General features: G+C 38.9%; 1 protein-coding gene across 1 annotated transcript; it reads left to right on the top strand.

Annotated features, from left to right (window-relative positions):
• The first annotated feature begins 11060 nt into the window (after positions 1 to 11060).
• Positions 11061 to 13736, top strand: LOC109818179 (two-component response regulator ARR6). Its single transcript, XM_020383583.3, has 4 exons — positions 11061 to 12472; positions 12565 to 12641; positions 12740 to 12817; positions 12981 to 13736. The coding sequence occupies exons 1-4, from the start codon at positions 12346 to 12348 to the stop codon at positions 13053 to 13055; spliced, it is 357 nt and encodes a 118-aa protein (XP_020239172.1). The 5' UTR covers positions 11061 to 12345; the 3' UTR covers positions 13056 to 13736.
• Positions 13737 to 19020: the final 5284 nt, after the last annotated feature.

The following is a 19020-nucleotide window of genomic DNA, read 5'->3' as shown; positions in this document are numbered from 1 at the left end:
TTCCTCCAGACGGGCTGTGCGATGCCGATTTCTGTAGCCGAGGAATGATGCGTGTTATATTGAGATTTGGTGTTATCAACCAAGTGATTCTTCCCTTCCTTTAGAAGATATGTCAACCCTCCTATTGACCACTATATCTCCATGTTTCCACTAGATTATCCTAAAATCGCTTGGGACAAGAGAGAAAAGAAAGGAAAGGTATATATTTTTCGAAAGTTTGTGTTTTAGAGGGGTTTTTATTTTCATTTTGAAAAATGGTTTTTGTAAGAATGGCTGGCCAAGGTAGGCTTATTGTGTTTAGGCTTGTTTGTTTAAGCATTTATGAAGTTAATCAAATCTTGTTATTGACGTTGTGATTTGACAACTTAGATAGCTTTCCCTGAACTTTTTCTTTTTGAATTCTGTTCATGGTACCATCATGGATTTCTTTTCGCTTTTTGATTGTCCTTATTTTTGCCTAAAACACCCTTTTGTGGCGTTTTAGCGGACTTTTGTTTTTGTTCATTTTTGCAACCCTAACTTTTGCCTAGGTCACCCTTTCGTGGGATTCCTAGCGGGTCTTTTGCTCTTATTTTTGCGCAGCCCCCTTTTTGGGTTTCCTGCCGAGCTTTTTTTGTTTTTATGGTTCTTGTTTTTAAAGGATTTTCTTTTTATCCATGATGGCACTTGTCGAGGCCAAGGAAAGGTGCTCTAAGTTGTCACGCACACTTCCACATAAAAATGATGCGGGTTTATTGTTATTAAGACAATCTTAACCTCATTCATGCTTATTCAAACAGGGTTAAAAATAATGTGGTTTAGAAACTTATTGTAAGCAAGAAGAGAAGCAGTAAGAAATAATAAAGAATGATTTTATTATAATCATAATGGAAACATGTGCCCTATCGAGGCTCGGGGGTCGGGCTGTCCCCGAGGAGTGATCTCTAATAGTCATCAGGTCTATACATCCCTATTGGAAGGAGAAGAGCACTTGATGACGACGACCGGCCTTGACGCTTGTGAACTGGCCTTCCTAAAGATCTGGCTTAAAGAACATCGAGAAGGATCTTGGTTCCTCTTCGTCCTTTGATCTTTATTAGGGTTGTATCCTAACCCTTGTTTCCCCGTATTATCCTTGATAATAGGTAGCTCGGGAATTCCTTGGGAATCTTTGCCAAGTCCTTGTCCCGGCAAGTATCCGTTCTTGGTGAGCATGTAGGCTACCTTCTTCATTTCTCGGGGAAACGTTTCGACATTGGCACTTTCCAATGCTTGGAAGGCGGTCTCTAGATTTTCCTCCTCGGATTCTTTATTTTCCTTTCCTTTATTCTTGGGAGCTTTTATCATGAAGATCATTGGGAGTGTAGATCCTGCCACTCCTAGTCATGCCCCCAAGTCCAGCGATGTTAGAGAAATCGCTGTCGGCAGAAAAATGGATGTCGTATATCCATGGCACAGCCTTATTTGATTCGTAGGGAAAAGGCCTTGGAGTAGTGATCCTTAACGGTGTCGGACCTTCCCCTTTGTTCGTCTTGATTACCAACAACGAAGTTGTCGTGTGCTCGCTTGGCGCAGTTGTTGGTTTGCATTTGATAACAAATGGCGTGCGATCCACTCTTTGATTATACGCATCGATTAATTCTTTCTTTTTATTAATGTTTATTATTAAATTACTTGGAGAGATGTATGCAAATGAATGACTATGAAATGCAAAGGCAATTGAGAGATTTCATAAATCAAAAACTTGATTTCATTGATCATAGAAAGTGTACAACTTATCATACAATGCTTTGAAGCAATTTTTTACAATATGAGAAAAGCCGATAAAAACCCACAGGCGGGTTCATTTTTCTTCTCCATTCGTCTTCGGCTTCCTCCACATGACCTGCCATTGCTTCAACTTGCATATGGACGGCTTGGCTCATATCATCACTGATCTTCTGAGCGTCCTTCGCCTTTTGAGTGTGATAGTTGATCATGGCCTGCAGTTCGTTAAGCTCGTCTTCGGCTCGATCCTTCTCCTCTCGGAGTCTAGCCATTTGTGCTAGTCCTTCCCTTTCCCTCTTGCGGAAGTCGGAAAGGCTTGCGATTTGTTGTTGAGCAACTTTCCGCCATTGCTGTGCATCGGATCGAGTCAAGAGCAGATTGTCTTGCATGTCCTTGATCAACTGTGCCTGCCTTGCATGTTCGGCTTCAAGGTGTGCTATCTTTGCATTGACTTCTTGGAGTTGACTACTCGGTTCAACCTTTGGCATTTTGGATGCCCGAGTAGCCCACTCATTGAGGTTAGCACACTCATCCTTGAGCCGCTCTATCTCGTGGTCCTTCTTCTTGCATTGCCTTTGTAGACCATCAATGACGAAACTGGATTCTTCATTCTTCTCTTCAAGAACTCTCATCTGAGCTCCCATGATTTCCAGCTTCTTGGTCAAGGCGTTGACTTGTTCTTGCATTAGCCTCCTTGTGGTTGCGGTTGCGCAAGAGGTGGATGGTTGAGACACCTCCCTCTCGCTCCTCCATATCTCGTAGTCGGTGGAGGCGGATACCCGAGGCTTTCCAAGCTCTCGATCTCCGTCATAGATTGGTTTCTCCCACGCTCTAATGACAGCGTGCATATCCCTCTGATGCTCGGAATCAAAGGAGAAACACAACCCTCCAAGCTCCTCTTTAGTAGGAATAATTTGAGTCCTCATTAGTTGTCTCATAACCAATCTAGGTGAGTAGGCTATGCAACCTCTGAGGCCCATCAATGGTATGCTTGGATAACTACCGCATTTCGTCAATACATTACTTGGACGGAACCAAGGACAAACCCACGTGAAGTGCTCAATACTCCACTGTTCCATCTCCTCCTTCCATTCGGAAGCATAGCGGCGGCCTACGGGGATCTTTGAAAAACTCCTCAATGGATCGGGCAAGGCCCCCATGTGACTAGAGGCATAGAAGTGTGTGATGCCCCACACATACAACAAGGAGGTGCAGCATCGAATAGTTTTCCCTTGCTTCTGCTGAGATAGGTTGACAGAAAGCAAGGTGTCGGCAAGAATGGTAGGCACGGGACTCTTCATATGTACGTCCCAAGCGAAGAAGGCGTCCATAGCAGCATGGTCCACTGTGTTAGTGTGAAAGGGGAATAGGATCGTCCCAAACACGGCTAACGCTAGAGTCTTGTTGAAAGCTAACCAATCTCCCTCACCAGCCAAGGAAGAAAGGTGGTCTTCAATCATCGCGAGCTTCCAACCCTTGATACTGCCGTTCCCCACTAAGGCAGATAATCGTGATGGTAGTTTGACTTGAGTTGCGACCCTCTCTTCGGCCACATGATTTCCATGGAAGATATAGACCCCTGCTGATTTGGGCCGTCGTAGCATGAGCTCATACTCCTCGAGAATAGGAACTAAGTCAAACTGGGGGAACTCGAAACAATGCAGATCGAGACTCCAAAAATGGACCAAGGCTCTCAGAAAAGCTGGATCCACACAAATCTTCATCAAATCGAGAACTCGTCCATAAGATTTTTCAAACTCCAAACGAGCCTCTCGTGGCATCAAGGAACAGAGGTGATCCAACCTCTTGGCACGGTACAATAAGAAGTCCACTTTCTTCAACTGCCCTTGTATTCCCCTAGATCCCTCCATAATCTACAATTAAAATGCATGATATGAGATGGTGATGTTGAATATGCATGCATAGTGTTTATTTAACTAAGCATTATCATGTTTTCGGGATATTCCTAAAATGATGCATGATATTGCTTGGTTTGGATAAATAACCCTTTTTTTTTTTTTTTTTGGGTATTTTGTTTTTTGTATTTTTTTGGGTGAAAAGGGAAACTACCTATATGAATGTGATGAAGGTAGATGTTAACACCATGCAATGGAAGATTCTTATTCCTATTTATTCTTATTTTAAAAAAGGAATGTTGTATGTTTAAAGAAATGCAATGTATGATCAAACAATTTCACATAATCAATGCACAAACAATTCACTCATCCACGAACAGTCACGAGCGAATCACGAGGTAGGGGTATCCTGCAGAAAAGTGCATATTCAAGGTGGTTCTAACTGTTCTCACCGGTCTGAGGCCCCCAAGGTGCCCCCATTATAGGGACCCAATTCCTCTCGTCGTAAGTCGATGGAAAGTTCCAACGCACTGTCGGACTTGAGTTCATGGTTATCACCTTGAGTGATGCTTTCCGACAACGGTCTACGGGCACCTATAGACCCATTCGACAACCGGCCGTACTAACATCCACTCCCTATGGCTTACCACTCATGCCCCCGGGTATAGAGGGAATTGTTGTGTGCAAAGGTTCGTGTGCAGTTTGTATTTCAAACAATTGCGGAAAATTAAACAAACAACAGTTATTAAAGCCAAATAGATAAACATGTTATCATACAAGTGAGGGGTAAAGAAGTAATTTTAAACTATTATTTTAGAAATAATCCATCACTAAATGGGACTGACTTTCGAGGCTTCCCCAGTGGAGTCGCCATCTGTCGCCACCGGCCCGAAACGGGCTTTCGGCATTCGCGATGGATGGTTGGACTCTTTTATTTGTTTAAAAATATGGATTGCTAGAATGACTTATTCTCAAACTGAGACCTTGTCAAACGAGCAATTTTATTAAAAGGCTCACCAATCCATGTTAATCCCAAGCGGGACCCTCCATGGATTAGCGGTTTTCATAAAAAGGAAGGGTTCATGGAGTCGCCACCAATGTTTTACTCAAAACATTGGAAAAAGAAGTTTAAGGCAATCGATTCAAAAATCGACTTCGGCCATGACAACCAGAGTCGGGTAAGGGAGTCGGTTACGCGTGGGGAAGGTGTTAGCACCCCACAGCGCCCCTTTCGGGTTCCCTATGACAGATTATTTCTAAAAATAATAGTGCGAAATTACTAAATTACCCCTATTTATTCTAAACAATTATAACTTAACTATCTACATGATGACAGTTAAATATACACACAGAAAGCAGTAAAAGGAAGGTCTTAAGAATAAACCTTTGAAGCGTGCTTTTATATTCAAGTAAAACTGGGAAGCTTTTTGGCGTTCCCTCGCTCTACAAGCCCGCTCGCTCCCTCCTAGAAAATTTTAACTATGGAAATCCGGAGGATTTCCCTTCGACTCAGTTCGAGACTCAAGCAAAAAGCTCAGAACTCGAGAACTTTGTCGGATCAACTCTCCGAGTGATTTCTAGGCAGAGCACTGCTCAAAAAAACCCAGAATACTCAAGAAGAGGGTTAAAACTCAGTGTAAAAGTGTGGAATGACGTCCAAATGACGTCCTATTTATAGGGATGAGGCGCAGTACGGCCCCTGGGTTCAATACGGCCCGTATTGAGTTTTTGTACTTCAATACGGCCGTATTGAATTCAATACGGCCATATTGAAATACAGAAACTTCAATACGGCCGTATTGGTTTCAGTACGGCCGTATTGTAGTACAGAATGTGCAGTACGGCCGTACTGAACTCCAAGGAGGCCGTATTGAGCTCCAAACCTCCCACTTTCTTATTTTTGGCTACTCTAAGACCTCTAAACCTACATATAGTCATCCTATGGTCTTCTGAGAGTCCTTCTGGCTGACTTTCCTTTGATCTTTGAGAGTCTTCGAGTCTTATTTCCGACCCGGACAATTTTAGGGGTCTACAATGGACACATACAAGGAATGGAGAGACTCAAAATAAACTCAAAATAAGCACAAGCAAATAGTTCCTAAAACATTGATTGTGGAAGAAAATCAAGAACAATCAACAATGGATCTATGGAACAAATTTGATTCAAAACACTTAGATCCGAATAGAAACTCAAATAAGACAAGAAGAACTCAATGAACAACACAAATTCGGACACAAAAAGATGAAGCACTTATCTCCTTGAAGAACCTTGCTCTTGATACCAAAATTGATAGAAAGAGTAGGAGAAGTGATGAACAAGCTCCTCCTAAGCTCCTCCTAGGCACGGATCCTCTTCAATGGAGATGGAACTACAATTTTTGAACTCCTAGGACGAAGTTTTCCAGCTGAAGACAAGGTCAAGACCTTGAAGGAAGTATCCAAGCTCAAGCCTCAAGGGATTGCACACGTCAAAGTGTAGGAAACTAGGGTTTTCCTAAGAAACTATGAAGGCACTCTCTATAGCTCTCTCTTGGGGATTTCGGTGACTTAAGAATTGGCTGAAGTAAATTCAGATTATCATATATTCAAAAGTGTTTACAATAGGTAGGAAAAGATACACTTATAGGAAGAAACTAGGTTAACTTTGGGCGACAATTTCAAATCAATCAAATTGGCGCCTAGTTTGAATTTCAAATTTGAATTTGAAATTCAAACTTTGGCTTCCAACGTGACTAATTCAGATGCTACCCTCATTTAGGAGTCATTTAGAAGTGATTTGAGTTGCATTTGAAGCTCACATGGCCAGAACCACTCCATGCCATCCATGTGACTCAAATTCAACTCAAATTTCTTCTAAATGATGCATAAATGAAACCTAATTTTCCTATTAATGTATTCTTCATATAAACCTAATCTAATGACTGAAATACATTGGTCTAATGAATACAATGAATAGGAAAAAATATAAGAAGAAGAATGAGCCCAATATTGGGTATCAAAAGCCCAAAGCTCAAGAAGCCCAAAATTAAGCCCAAGACACCTAAACCCTAATCTATGGTCAAAATACAAGACCAACAACAAAGTAAATTCCTATACTAAGAAAATACAATTAAACATGGTGTTCAATCAATCAAAGCCCAAGTGAAAAGCACCCTAGGCCCATCAAGCCCATTGGGCCCACTAAGCTCTGAAGTAGTCAAATCTTCAAGTAACCTCCTGGCCATTGCTCTAGTGGTTGGGCCTTTAGCCCATGCTCTTCCATCAAGATGGACGAGGGACTAAGGTCCAAGTATTTTTGTTACGAAGAGCAGAGAGCTCATCCTCCATTGCTGCCAACCATTGAGGATGCTTCATGGCAGATTTAAAACCCTTGGGATCAGCAGCAACATGCAAAGCAGTGAGAAGAGCAGTAGGTTGGTGATGAGCGGGGGCATAACGCGGATTAGGCCGAAAAATGCCATTCTGTGATCTAGTCTGCATACGAACAGCAACCGGGGCTGGTTGAATAGAAGCATCAGAAGAAGCAGGCAACACTATAGGAGAGATCGATGCTGGGGATGGAGTTCGTGGAGGAGAGACAGGTTCCGATGAAGTAGGTGCAACAGGTGGAGCAGGATGGGGAGCCAGAGCAGCATCCAAGGAAACACATGATGGACAAGACAAGGTAGTAACTGGTGGTGGTCTCGTCGGAAGACTAGAGGAAGCAGACATCGAAGAAGACTTGAAGCCTATGATTGGTTCATAAAATGAAGAAACCATAAGATCAATGTTAGAAGAAGGAGAACCTGCAAAAGGGAAGCAAGTTTCATCAAATTGAGCATGGCAAGACACATAAATCCTGGAAGTGGTCAGATCTAAGCATTTGAATCCTTTGTGATGACTACTATAACCCAAAAATATGCAATGAGAACTCCGAGGACTAAATTTATTTTTCATGTATGGGCGCAAGCATGGAAACACACGACAACCAAAAGGATGAAAATTAGCATATGTAGGCGCAACTTGAAATAGAAGTGTGAATGGAATCTGGCCGGATAGCACCTGAGAGGGAACACGATTAATAATATATACCGCAGAACTAAAAGCATCAACCCAATAACGAGTAGGAACATGTGACTGATACAACATTGCAAGACCAATCTCAAGGACATGTCTATGTTTCCGTTCAACCTGACCATTATGTGCTTGAGTATGCGGGCATGAGAATCGATGAAGCACACCAGAAGAAGCAAATAAATCCTGTACTTTGTTATTCGTGAACTCGGTGCCATTGTCACTTTGGAAAACTTTAATAAATCGAGAAAATTGGTTTTCCACAAAGACTTTGAACCGAACAAGCACATCATAAAAATCTGATTTATGTCGTAATGGATAAAACCAGGTAAAACGAGAGAAATCATCCACAAAAATAACAAAGTAAGAATATCCAGCAACAGAAGCAACTGGAGAGGGTCCCCATAAATCACAATGAATAAGATCAAGAACGGCAGAAGCCCTTTTATTATTGTCATAAAAAACCAAACGTTTACTCTTAGCCATCTGACAAGTAGTGCAACAGATTGGCTTAGGCAAAATAGACAAAACATTTAAATAACCTTGCTGATGTAACTTATTAATAACATCAAAATTAACATGTCCCAAACGAGAGTGCCAAAGTTCAAAAGAGGCACGAGGCAGTGAAGAACTAGTAGTAAGCAACGCTTGTGGTCCTTGATCCATCACATAGAGTCCTTGATCACATCGTCCCCTTGCCAGAACTCTGCCTGTCTTTCGATTCTGAATAACAAAGGAGTCATCCACAAAAATAGCTTTAGCATGATTATCACGAGTCAGTTTGCTAACAGATACAAGATTTTTAGTTAGATTAGGCACAACCAAAACATCTGACAAAGGAACAATATGTGATAAAGAACGAGAACCAACATGAGTAATATTTAAAGAGGTCCCATTACCCACAAAAACACGATCAGTACCATTATAATTTTGGGAATCAGTCAACTGAGACGAAGAAGGTGTCATGTGAGATGTGGCACCGGTGTCCATATACCAATCTGACTGGTTTGAGGTGTCCACCGAGCAACTGGCAGCAAATGCTTGAGCCAAATTAGCAGACTCAGAAGACCGGTCCCAGCGAATAGGACATTTGTTAGCATAATGACCCTGTTCACGACAAATCTGACATCGAGGGACATAAGAGTTGTGACGACCAGAGTTGTTGCGACGTTGACGAGAACCACCATTAGAATTGCCACGGTTACCACCATTAGAACCATCATGGGGATGTCCACGGTTACCACTGCGAGACGACTGATTGCCAGATGAGCGAGGTTGATTGTTCACATATAAGGCAGCTGGCTGAGAGGGCGTTGGTTCCTCAAGAGATGCCTGAAAAATAGCATGGCTTTCGACCTTACAAAGAATATCAGTAAATCGAGGCAAAGGTACCTGATCAAGCTGACCCGTGGAAAAATTTGCATAGGAGGGACCAAGACCACGAAGGAACCAATGTACTTTGTCATCATTAGCAATAGGAGCACCAATAGCAGCTAACTGATCACAAATAGTGCGAAATTTCTTTCCATATTCTGTCACAGAGATGGAACCACGACACATGAGTTGAAGCTCGTCACAGAGGTGCAGTTCACGAGCCTTGCTGCGTGAAGCATAGGCAGTATGCAGAGCATTCCAAATATCCCAAGCAGTGTCAGCACTGAGTGTCTCAGAGAGGGCCTCCTCGGTCAAGGAAGAAAGTAGGAGACTGGTGACATTTCGATCTTGAGCTTGCCATTGAGCGAATCGAGGATTTGGAATAGAATCAAGGATTGGCGACGGTGGTTCAACAGAACCATCAACAATGTGAAACAAATTCTGATTTTGAAGAAGAGAAGTAACCTGTTTACGCCAGAGAAGAAAATTCTCAGAGTTAAGCCGAATGGTGATCATGTGAACCAAGGTAGCAAACGGCAGAGACGGAGGAGTGGTATCGTCAGCCATGAGAGAGGACCGCAAACAGAATTGGACGATCGCACGGTTGGGGGAGAATGTGCGACCGTGGTGGCAGATGACGGCACAAGGGTTTGGAGGCTAGGGTTTGGAACCGTAACCTGATACCATGTAAGATGTGATAAATCTCACCACTATTTGTATGAGGCAATCAATATGATTTAAAGAAAAAGATTACAATGTAAAACAGGAAATTACATCATAATAATGAGAGAATAAATGGTAGGATATTAGTCCTGATAACTAGTTCTTAACAACATTAATGTTGTTAAAATATTCTCTCGTGCATGGCACGGACTCTACAGTAGTATTTAACCTAAATACATAGTACAATGAATGTATTTTTAATATAATATTTTTCTAAAAATCGAAACAAAATATTTTATACAAGAGAAAATTTGTAAACCATCATAATTAATGACTGTTTCTCACGAATTACATTGACCCATATTACTATCTCGGTAACAATTTCCAATTGAAAAATACAAAAAGATTACTTTTATAATTTCATCAGTTTTCTTTGGGGAGAAGAATTTATTTTAAAGTAGGTCCCACAATTATTTTTCCTTATTTTCTAATTTTTTTTCTATTCAAACTATATAAAGGTCTTATGTATCTTGTACCTTTCTTTTCTATTTCTTTCATCTTAAGATTCATTGAACCAAACAATGCATAAATAAAATATATTTATCTAAACGATGTAGACACCAATTTCGTTCGGAACATTCAAGCAAGACAAGGGACTACTAAAATAAGACAAGAGGTCCTTGAAGGTCCAATATCACATCAGAATAAACCAGAATAACATTAAAAGGCCCAAAAGCTTAAAAGGGCCAAATTAGGAACTTGAACCAAGCCGTTCCAAACCACCAAAAAAGCCTAAAATCTCTAGGTCAAAATGAGCTATTCCCAATCCGAAATGGACCATTTGACCCAGGTTGTTATGAACAAAATAGTAGTTTGGAATGGGTTGTTTCAATTTTGAAATGGGCCATTCCAAATTCAAAATTTTGTCATAACAAACTAATTTGGAACGATCCGTTCTACTCACAAAAACAGTTGTTCTAGTTGAGTTTGACACCTATATAAATAGGTGTCCTCATGCATAGTGCAAGGGGATTGAAGATTCAGAAGAAAAAAAAGTTGTTATTTTTATTAGTTCTAGTTTACAAACACTTCCCTTCTCTGTCTCCTTGTATTTCTTGAGTGTTGTGAGGATTTTTATAGAGTAAAAGGCTGCCAAAAAGCACCTAATCCCCACATTTGAAGAAGAATTATATAAAGCCTGTTTCGGAGGTATTACTATTAACTCTCTCTCTCTCTCTCTTTCTCTCCCTATCATTGCTTTATATAAATAATCACTATAAATAAATAAGCAATCTTGTAGACATACTATTCTAAATGTTTAGGGGCTTAAATCCCCCATCTTCACATGCAATTATAATGTAAAAGTAACATGTAAATAACCAAAAAGGGGAATAAGGTATTCAAATTTTTATTCTTTATCATGCTAATTTCATCATAAGGTACCGATTTAGGGCATTGTAAGGTGCCTAAAACCTCTTTTACACGTAAATGACCCCCGAACCCAATTCTAGTTATAAAGGCCATAATTGACTTTTCAAAAATCTTTTCTTTTTCTGATATTTTACTCAAAATATCGATGGTGACTCCTTCGAACCTTTTAAAAAAAAAACATTGATCAGTGATTAGTTTGGTTTCTGAGCATTCCCTAACCGATGAGATTTTCAAAATGGAAGTTTAAACCATCTGTGGACAGGATCAGAATTTTTCGGGCTTTGATAGATGGCGACTCCACTAGGGAAACTTTAAGAGGGTCAAGCCGAATGAATGATGAAATTAGTAATATAAAAATAATAGTTCAAACATTGTTTCCCCCTTTACCTTGCTTGTTTTACATGTAAATATTTATTTGTTTGGCTTTGATATTTGCATGTTTATTTAAATTTTGCACTTGTTTGAAATAAACAACTGTACATAAACCTTTGCACACAATAGTTCCCCCTACACCAGGGGGCATGAGCATAAAAACCATAGGGAATGGTTGACGTATGATCGACCCAAGAATGGCCTTGAGCCTATAGGTCTTGTCGAAAATCACACTGAAGGTGATAACCGATTACTCTAGCTCAAAATATTGTGTCAAACCTTAAAATTTGCCAGGTGATAGTGACAGAGGTACTGGATCCCTATAATGGGGCACTACTACAAAAATACTGTTTAACATCGCTATATTTACATCAATTTTAGTATAACCGATGTAAATCATAAACGCGGTTGCAAACTTGTAAATAAATAGAAAATGCAAACATATTTACATCGGTTGGGAGGAGAAACGATGTAAATATGAGCAATTCTACATTGGTTTTATGATTGATCGATGTAGAAATGGAATCAGGAAGTTATTCTACATCGATTTTGCTTATGACCGATGTAGAAGTGAACCTCTCATACGTGCCCCGCGAACACGCTAGGTTAAAGCATACTCGGGGCCAAGGCCTCTTCGCTCTCTTCCTCCTCCGTCTTCGCCATCGCCACGTCCTGCGCTCAAGTGCGTATCGACTCCACCACGCTCGATAGACTCTCCTCGTCCAACACCACTCCAACCACTTCCTTCAACCACCGCATCACCGTCCCCGATTTCCTAACGCTACACGAATCCCATTTTTTCTCCCATTTTTCTCACACCCCTTTTCTTTCTTCATTCAACCGAGGGAACATGGTTGCCGCTGCTGATCTTCTCATGCCGGAAATGGGCGCCAGAAAGTTGCACGTGCTCGCGGTTGATGACAGCCACATCGACCGCAAGGTCATTGAACGCTTGCTAAAAATCTCGTCTTGTAAAGGTATGTAACTAAAGGTGGAAAATTTTGGTGTTTTCTCTTGCACCTGGATCGGGTTTTGATGGTTTTTGGAAATGGGTTTTTGGTTTTGGCAGTGACGGTGGTGGAGAGTGGGAGCATGGCTCTACAGTATATGGGGTTGGATGGAGATAAGAGCTCCATTGGTTTTGATGTAGGAAAATTTGGATTTTGGGTTGTTTAATAATTTGGGGTTTTTACTTGGCACTTGGAAGTGATGCTTATGTTGTTGTGTGATTTCTGTGGTGATAGGGTGTGGAGGTTAATTTGATTATGACAGACTATTCTATGCCAGGGATGACTGGATATGAATTACTCAAGAAGATAAAGGTGAGAAATCAGATTTTTTATTTTTTATTTTAAATTTAATTTGTTGTGGTAGATGAATGGAAGAGAGAAGGGAGAATTGTTAGTGTTTTTCTGATTTAATAGTAGTGGGTTTTCCCCATTTTCTCCTTGATTTTAATTTTTTTTCTTCTGTTAATCTCTGCAGGAGTCGTCTGTATTTAGGGAGATTCCAGTGGTGGTTATGTCTTTTGAGAATATCTTGACCCGAATTGATAGGTAAGCTCTTGGTTAGAATTTTTAGTGTTTTACTGTTTGGTTCTTGTGTGGTTTTAGGAAGTTGGATGCCTTTGATTTTCTGGCTGAATTCAGAGGTTAAGAGTGCTGTTGGGAGTGAGGAGGCTGTGGGCACTGTGCTACTGCCGTTGGCGGCGGCGCTACGTGAACTCAGTGAGAACGGTTATATCTCTTTTATTTAATATTTCTCTAACAATTTTAGTCATTTTCTCTCGTTTTCTCTAACAGTAAGATGGAATTGCATTTTATCTTTTGATGAGCTTGATGCTACCTGCCTTTATTCTTTTCAAACTTTGCTGAAATGAATTCTAGCTCATGAGGTGAGGATTGCCCTAAAACTAGCTCTACTTTAGCCTTATCTATAGTTCTTGGGGGTTCTCAACAGCTTCTATTATTGAGTGTCACATATTTCTAATTCTTTGAAGCTAAATGTGTCCTGAGTATAACAGTAATTGGAATGTAAAATGAATCTCATGCTAGTTGAAGCTGGTAGTAGGATTTCCTGATGGTGCAAGAGGAAGTTAGGTTTCATTGTTTTTGGTGGTCTTCAACCTTAAAAATTAGTACTTTCTTCCCCTTCATTCTAAATGAGAAGATATCTTTGTTAAATGTTCACATCCACGCTTGATGCTTCTATATGCTGGATGTTGGTCAATTTCTTTATGTACAATTGGTTTTGTTTACTTTAATTAGAATTGACATCAGTCTGTGGTTGAATCAACCTTGAAAGCTTGCTCAAGTCATCATAGTAGTATACAGGCCAGTAGGCCATATATAACTAGTATGGGATCTTAATAACTTTGATGCTTATAATCTCTCTTTTATTCAGATGTTGGTTTACAAAAATCCATATTTTGAGAAAATGACATTTGAAAATGTGTTTTAGGCCACACTACAATGTCAATATGACAGCAGTTCAAGTTGGCCATACTTTTCTTAGTCTATCAATAGACACATCAGCACAGGGGGATAGAAAAGGGACAATAATTGACAGTGGTACAACCTTGGCCTATCTGCCTGAAGTTATTTATGAGTCACTAGTGTATAAGGTATATAAAAGTCTTAATTTGTTTTTTTTATAAATTACTAAATTTATTACAGTTTATCGTACAACTCTCTGAATTGCTTCCTCTTGTTAGATAATTTCTCAGCAACCTGGTCTAAAAGTTTAGACTCTCCATGACGAGTATACATGCTTTCAATATTCTAAGAGGTATGATGCATAACATGCATATTCACATCTTTTCTTTCTTGAACACACATCTGAAGGTCACTTTCACTAAAACTTTTTTCGCATGGCTATTGAACATGGCACAGTTGCATTCCCATAGCCTTGGTGCCTATGGTGCGTGGCATATGTAACATTAAGAATGGCTGGGGGTGAGTGTTTGTCTCTACTGTTGAGCTTAGAGGAGCTTGAAGCATAAAGGAGTTTTGATGATCACAAGATGTGTGTCAAGGACAACTACAAACAACAACAACTTAGAAGCACAAAAACAAAGTCAAAGAAAATGTTATGTAATAGTGATTAGTGTATAAATTGTTTTGAATGATTTAGTTTGTTGTGTATGCTGTGTGCATGAGCAAATCTATATCTAAGCTAAGTAGAGAGTGTATGATGATGAGTTAAAAGATTGGAGAGTTATTTTGAGACTTAAAACGAAGTTTTAAAAGCTAACTCAAAATAATCGATTATCGTTAAATATAATCGATTATTCCAGCAAGAGGCAAAATGGGATGCCTTGCTGCAATAATCGATTATTTTCCAAAATAATCGATTATCCCAGAAATGACACTCTGGAATAATCGATTATCCAGCAAAATAATCGATTATATTGTTCTTGGTTGGTTTCCAGAAAACTTGAAGAACAAAATAATCGATTATTCTTTAAAATAATCGATTATCTGGGTCTAAGAATTTTATAAATAGTTTAAACATTTAGAAACTTAAGACATGAGTTAGAACTGATAATCAAATTGAGAAAAACATTTTTGTGGAGTCTTTGTGACAATCTTGGAGAGTTTTCTTTGTGAAATCCAAGAAGAAAAACGTTTGTGAAAAACTTTGAAAGAGGATCATCATCATCATCACATTCTTGAAAGGGGAAGATTAAGATTTGCTTCTGAATTCCAGGTGAATTCGTTCCTTTATTCTGTGTGAATACTTGTAAAATCTTGAGAAGGGTTTCTCAAGTGGTAAGGTTTCTTGTAGTGGGTTTCTACAAGGGGTGCTTTCTTGGGGTCAAGAAAGTGGTTATCTTTAGTGTTGAAGTATATGCATGTGTGGTGTGCTTGTAAACCTTCTTCATTGAGATAGTGGAACAAATCTTGATCAGGTGCTGATTGAGGACTGTATGTAGGTCACATGTGGACTGGCTGAACCAGTATAAAAGACTTGTGCAATCTTCTTCTACCTTTATCTTTTACTTTAAGTAATATCTTGGTTGAATATTAAAGAAGATAATTCTTGATTAACATGTGTGTGTGAATATTGATGGTTTAATATGAATTTAATGCATTACATTTGAACCTCATTATTTTTGTAATCAAGAAAGCATATAGCATTCATACTTGTATAAACAAGTCTTTGAAGAAACTTCATTGAAAATTCTGTCTTAGAAAAGTTTAAGTGAAATAAAGATCCTAAATACTCTGATAATTTTTAAAGGGTCATAGAATCCAATTCACCCCCCCCCCTCTTGGATTGTGCCATTCTTTTCTAACAATTGGTATCTAGAGCAAGGTTCTTGAGAGTTATTCAAGATTTCAAAAATGGCCAATAACAACCTACCCTATGGTGAAGGTGTGTCTATTCATAGACCTCCTGTTTTCAATGGTGAAAACTATGTCTACTGGAAAATTAGGATGAGAATTTTCATTGAAGCTATTGATATTGCTGTATGGGATGCAATAGAAAATGGACCCTATATCCCTATGAAAAAAGATGGTGATGAGCTTAAAGAAAAACATTGGAGTGATGAGGAAAAGAAAAGAGCCCAACATGATAAAAGAGCCAAAAACATCATAACATCTGCATTGTCAATTGATGAATTTTTTAGAATTTCACAATGCATATCTGCTAAAGAAATGTGGGATACTTTGCAAGTCACTCATGAAGGAACAAGTGATGTAAAGAGATCAAGGAAGCATACTCTCATTAGAGAATATGAGCTGTTTAGAATGTAAAATGGTGAATCTATTTCTGATTTTCAAAAGAGATTTACACACTTGATAAATCACCTTGTTGACCTTGGCAGGAAATTTGAGAAAGAAGAGCTGAATTTGAAAGTGCTGCAATGCTTGGACAGATCATGGCAAGCAAAGGTGACAGGCATTGAAGAATCAAAGGATTTGACCTCCTTGACACTAGCTACTCTCTTTGGGAAGTTGAGAGAGCATGAGCAAAAGCTACACATATTTGATGAACATGAGCAGCAGGATAAGAAAGGCAAAGGAGTTTCATTGAAAGCCTTGAAATCTGCCAAAGGAAAAGAGGTGTGTGAAGAATCAAGCTCCGATGATTCCGAGACTGAGAACTTCAATTTGCTGGTGAAGAAGTTCAGAAAATTCATAAGGAGAAAGAAAAATTCCCCCTACAAATTCAATACGAAGACAAACAAGAAAGAGTAAGCAAGCACATCCTCCTTCAATTGCTTTGAATGTGGAAAACCAGGACACATGAAAGCTGAGTGTCCAAACCTCTTGAAGAAGCAACAAGAGGAGAAGAAAAGCAAGAGAAATGGAAAAGGGAAGAAAGCCTACATTGCTTGGGAAGATAATGACTCAAGGACAACAAGTGATGAATCCGAATGTGAGGAGAACAACTTGTGCTTGATGGCTGGAACTGACCAAGATACAATTGTAAGTGACTCTGACCTTGAATCAAATCCGGATTATGACCAACTCCAAGAAGCTTTTATACAAATTCATAAAGAAGCTGTAAAATTGGATGCATTGAATTCAAAGCTGAAAAACAAGTTGAAATGGTATGAAAATGCTTTAATTAAAGCTGAACAAGAGCTTGAGGATTTGAAACATGAGCATGAAAATCTTCAAACTATGTTTAACTTTAGTGAAGCTCATTGTGAAAATTCCACCTCCTCAAAAGATGTTTGTGGAAATTGCAAGAATTTTGAAAAAGAAAATGCTGATTTAAAATCCATTCTTGCAAAGTTCACTAATGGAAATGCAAATTTAAATATTCTTTTGGGAAAACAAAGAAACACTTTTGATAGGAGTGGACTTGGTTTTAATCAAAGCAAGAGGATTCCATTTAAGTTAAAGAAAGAAGCTTTTGTGAAAAACCAAAATTTCAGAAAATTTAAAAGCAATTTTTCTAGACAAACAACCTGTTTTTATTGCTGTAAAAGAGGTCATACAATAAGGAACTGCTATTCTAGGAAATATGGAGTTCCAAATGGAGAGATGGTTTGGGTTGAAAAGAGTCAAAGGCTGAGAACTAACCTACAAGGACCTTCACATGGGTACCTAAATTTTTTCTTTGAATCTTTGTTGTAGGAATGCTTGAGGGCCAAGAATCTACTTTGGTATCTTGATAGTGGCTGCTCAAGGCATATGACTGGGGATCCTTCAAAATTCTCAAGTCTGAAATTGAAGAATGAAGGGTATGTTACCTATGGTGACAACAACAAAGGGAAAATTCTTGGCCATGGCAATGTTGGTAATCCCTCCTCTCAAACAATGATTGAGAATGTATTTCTTGTTGATGGTTTGAAACATAATTTGCTGAGTATAAGTCAACTAAGTGATAAAGGTTTTAGAATTGAATTTGATAATACATGTTGCTTGATATGTGATAAAAAAAACTAAAGAAATCATATTCATAGGAAAAAGGATTGAAAATATATACATGCTTGACTTAGAACACTCTATAGAAATTTCAAACACTAAGTGCTTAATAACTCAAGAAGAAAACATATGGCTTTGGCATAGGAGAGCTGCACATATTCATATAGATCATTTGAATAAGTTGAGTAGGAAAGAATTAGTGATTGGTCTACCTAAACTCATGTTTGGTAAGGACAAACTATGTGATGCTTGTCAAAAGGGCAAGCAAGTGAAGGCTAGCTTTAAAAGCAAAAATCAGATTTCCACAACTAGACCTTTGCAATTAATTCACATGAATTTGTTTGGTCCTTCAAGAACCATGAGCTTAGGCAGAAACTACTATGGTTTAGTGATTGTTGATGACTACTCAAGATACACATGGGTTATGTTTCTTGCAAACAAAAATGATGCTTTTAATGCCTTTAGAAAATTTGCCAAGCTTGTTCAAAATGAGAAGTGTTCAAACATCACTTCTATAAGAAGTGATCATGGAGGTGAGTTTCAAAACATAATGTTTCAAAAATTCTGTGAGGAACATGGTATAAACCATAATTTCTCAACACCTAGGACACCTCAACAAAATGGGGTTGTTGAGAGGAAAAATAGGTCCTTAGAAGAACTTGCTAGGACAATGTTAAATGAAACAAACTTGCCAAAATATTTTTGGGCTGATGATATTAACACAGCTTTTCATGTGTTAAACAAAGTTCTGATTCGGCCTATATTAAAGAAAACACCCTATGAAATTTACAATGGAAGGAAGCCTAACATTTCATACTTTAGAGTGTTTGGGTGTAAGTGTTATGTGCTGAATAATGGGAAAGAGAAACTTGGAAAGTTTGATGCAAAGGTTGATGAGGCAATCTTTCTAGGATACTCTACAAATAGTAAAGCTTATAAACTCTATAACAAGAGAACTCTAGTTGTAGAAGAATCTGTCCATGTGGTATTTGATGAGTCTAATAAACAAGAGAAAAGGCAAACTGAAATTGAAGATTTAACTGAGTTGCTTGATCAACCCCTACTGGAGAATGAACCAAATGAAGAGCCTAAGGAGAATGAATCACATGAGAAAGCAAGGGAAACAAGTGAACAATTGCCCA

The sequence above is a fragment of the Cajanus cajan genome, chromosome 5 (assembly GCF_000230855.2).
Source record: "Cajanus cajan strain Asha chromosome 5, NIPB_CcT2T_4, whole genome shotgun sequence".
NCBI lineage: Eukaryota > Viridiplantae > Streptophyta > Magnoliopsida > Fabales > Fabaceae > Cajanus > Cajanus cajan.
The sequence above is the reverse complement of the archived record's forward strand: the minus strand, read 5'-3'. Positions and strand labels throughout refer to the sequence as shown.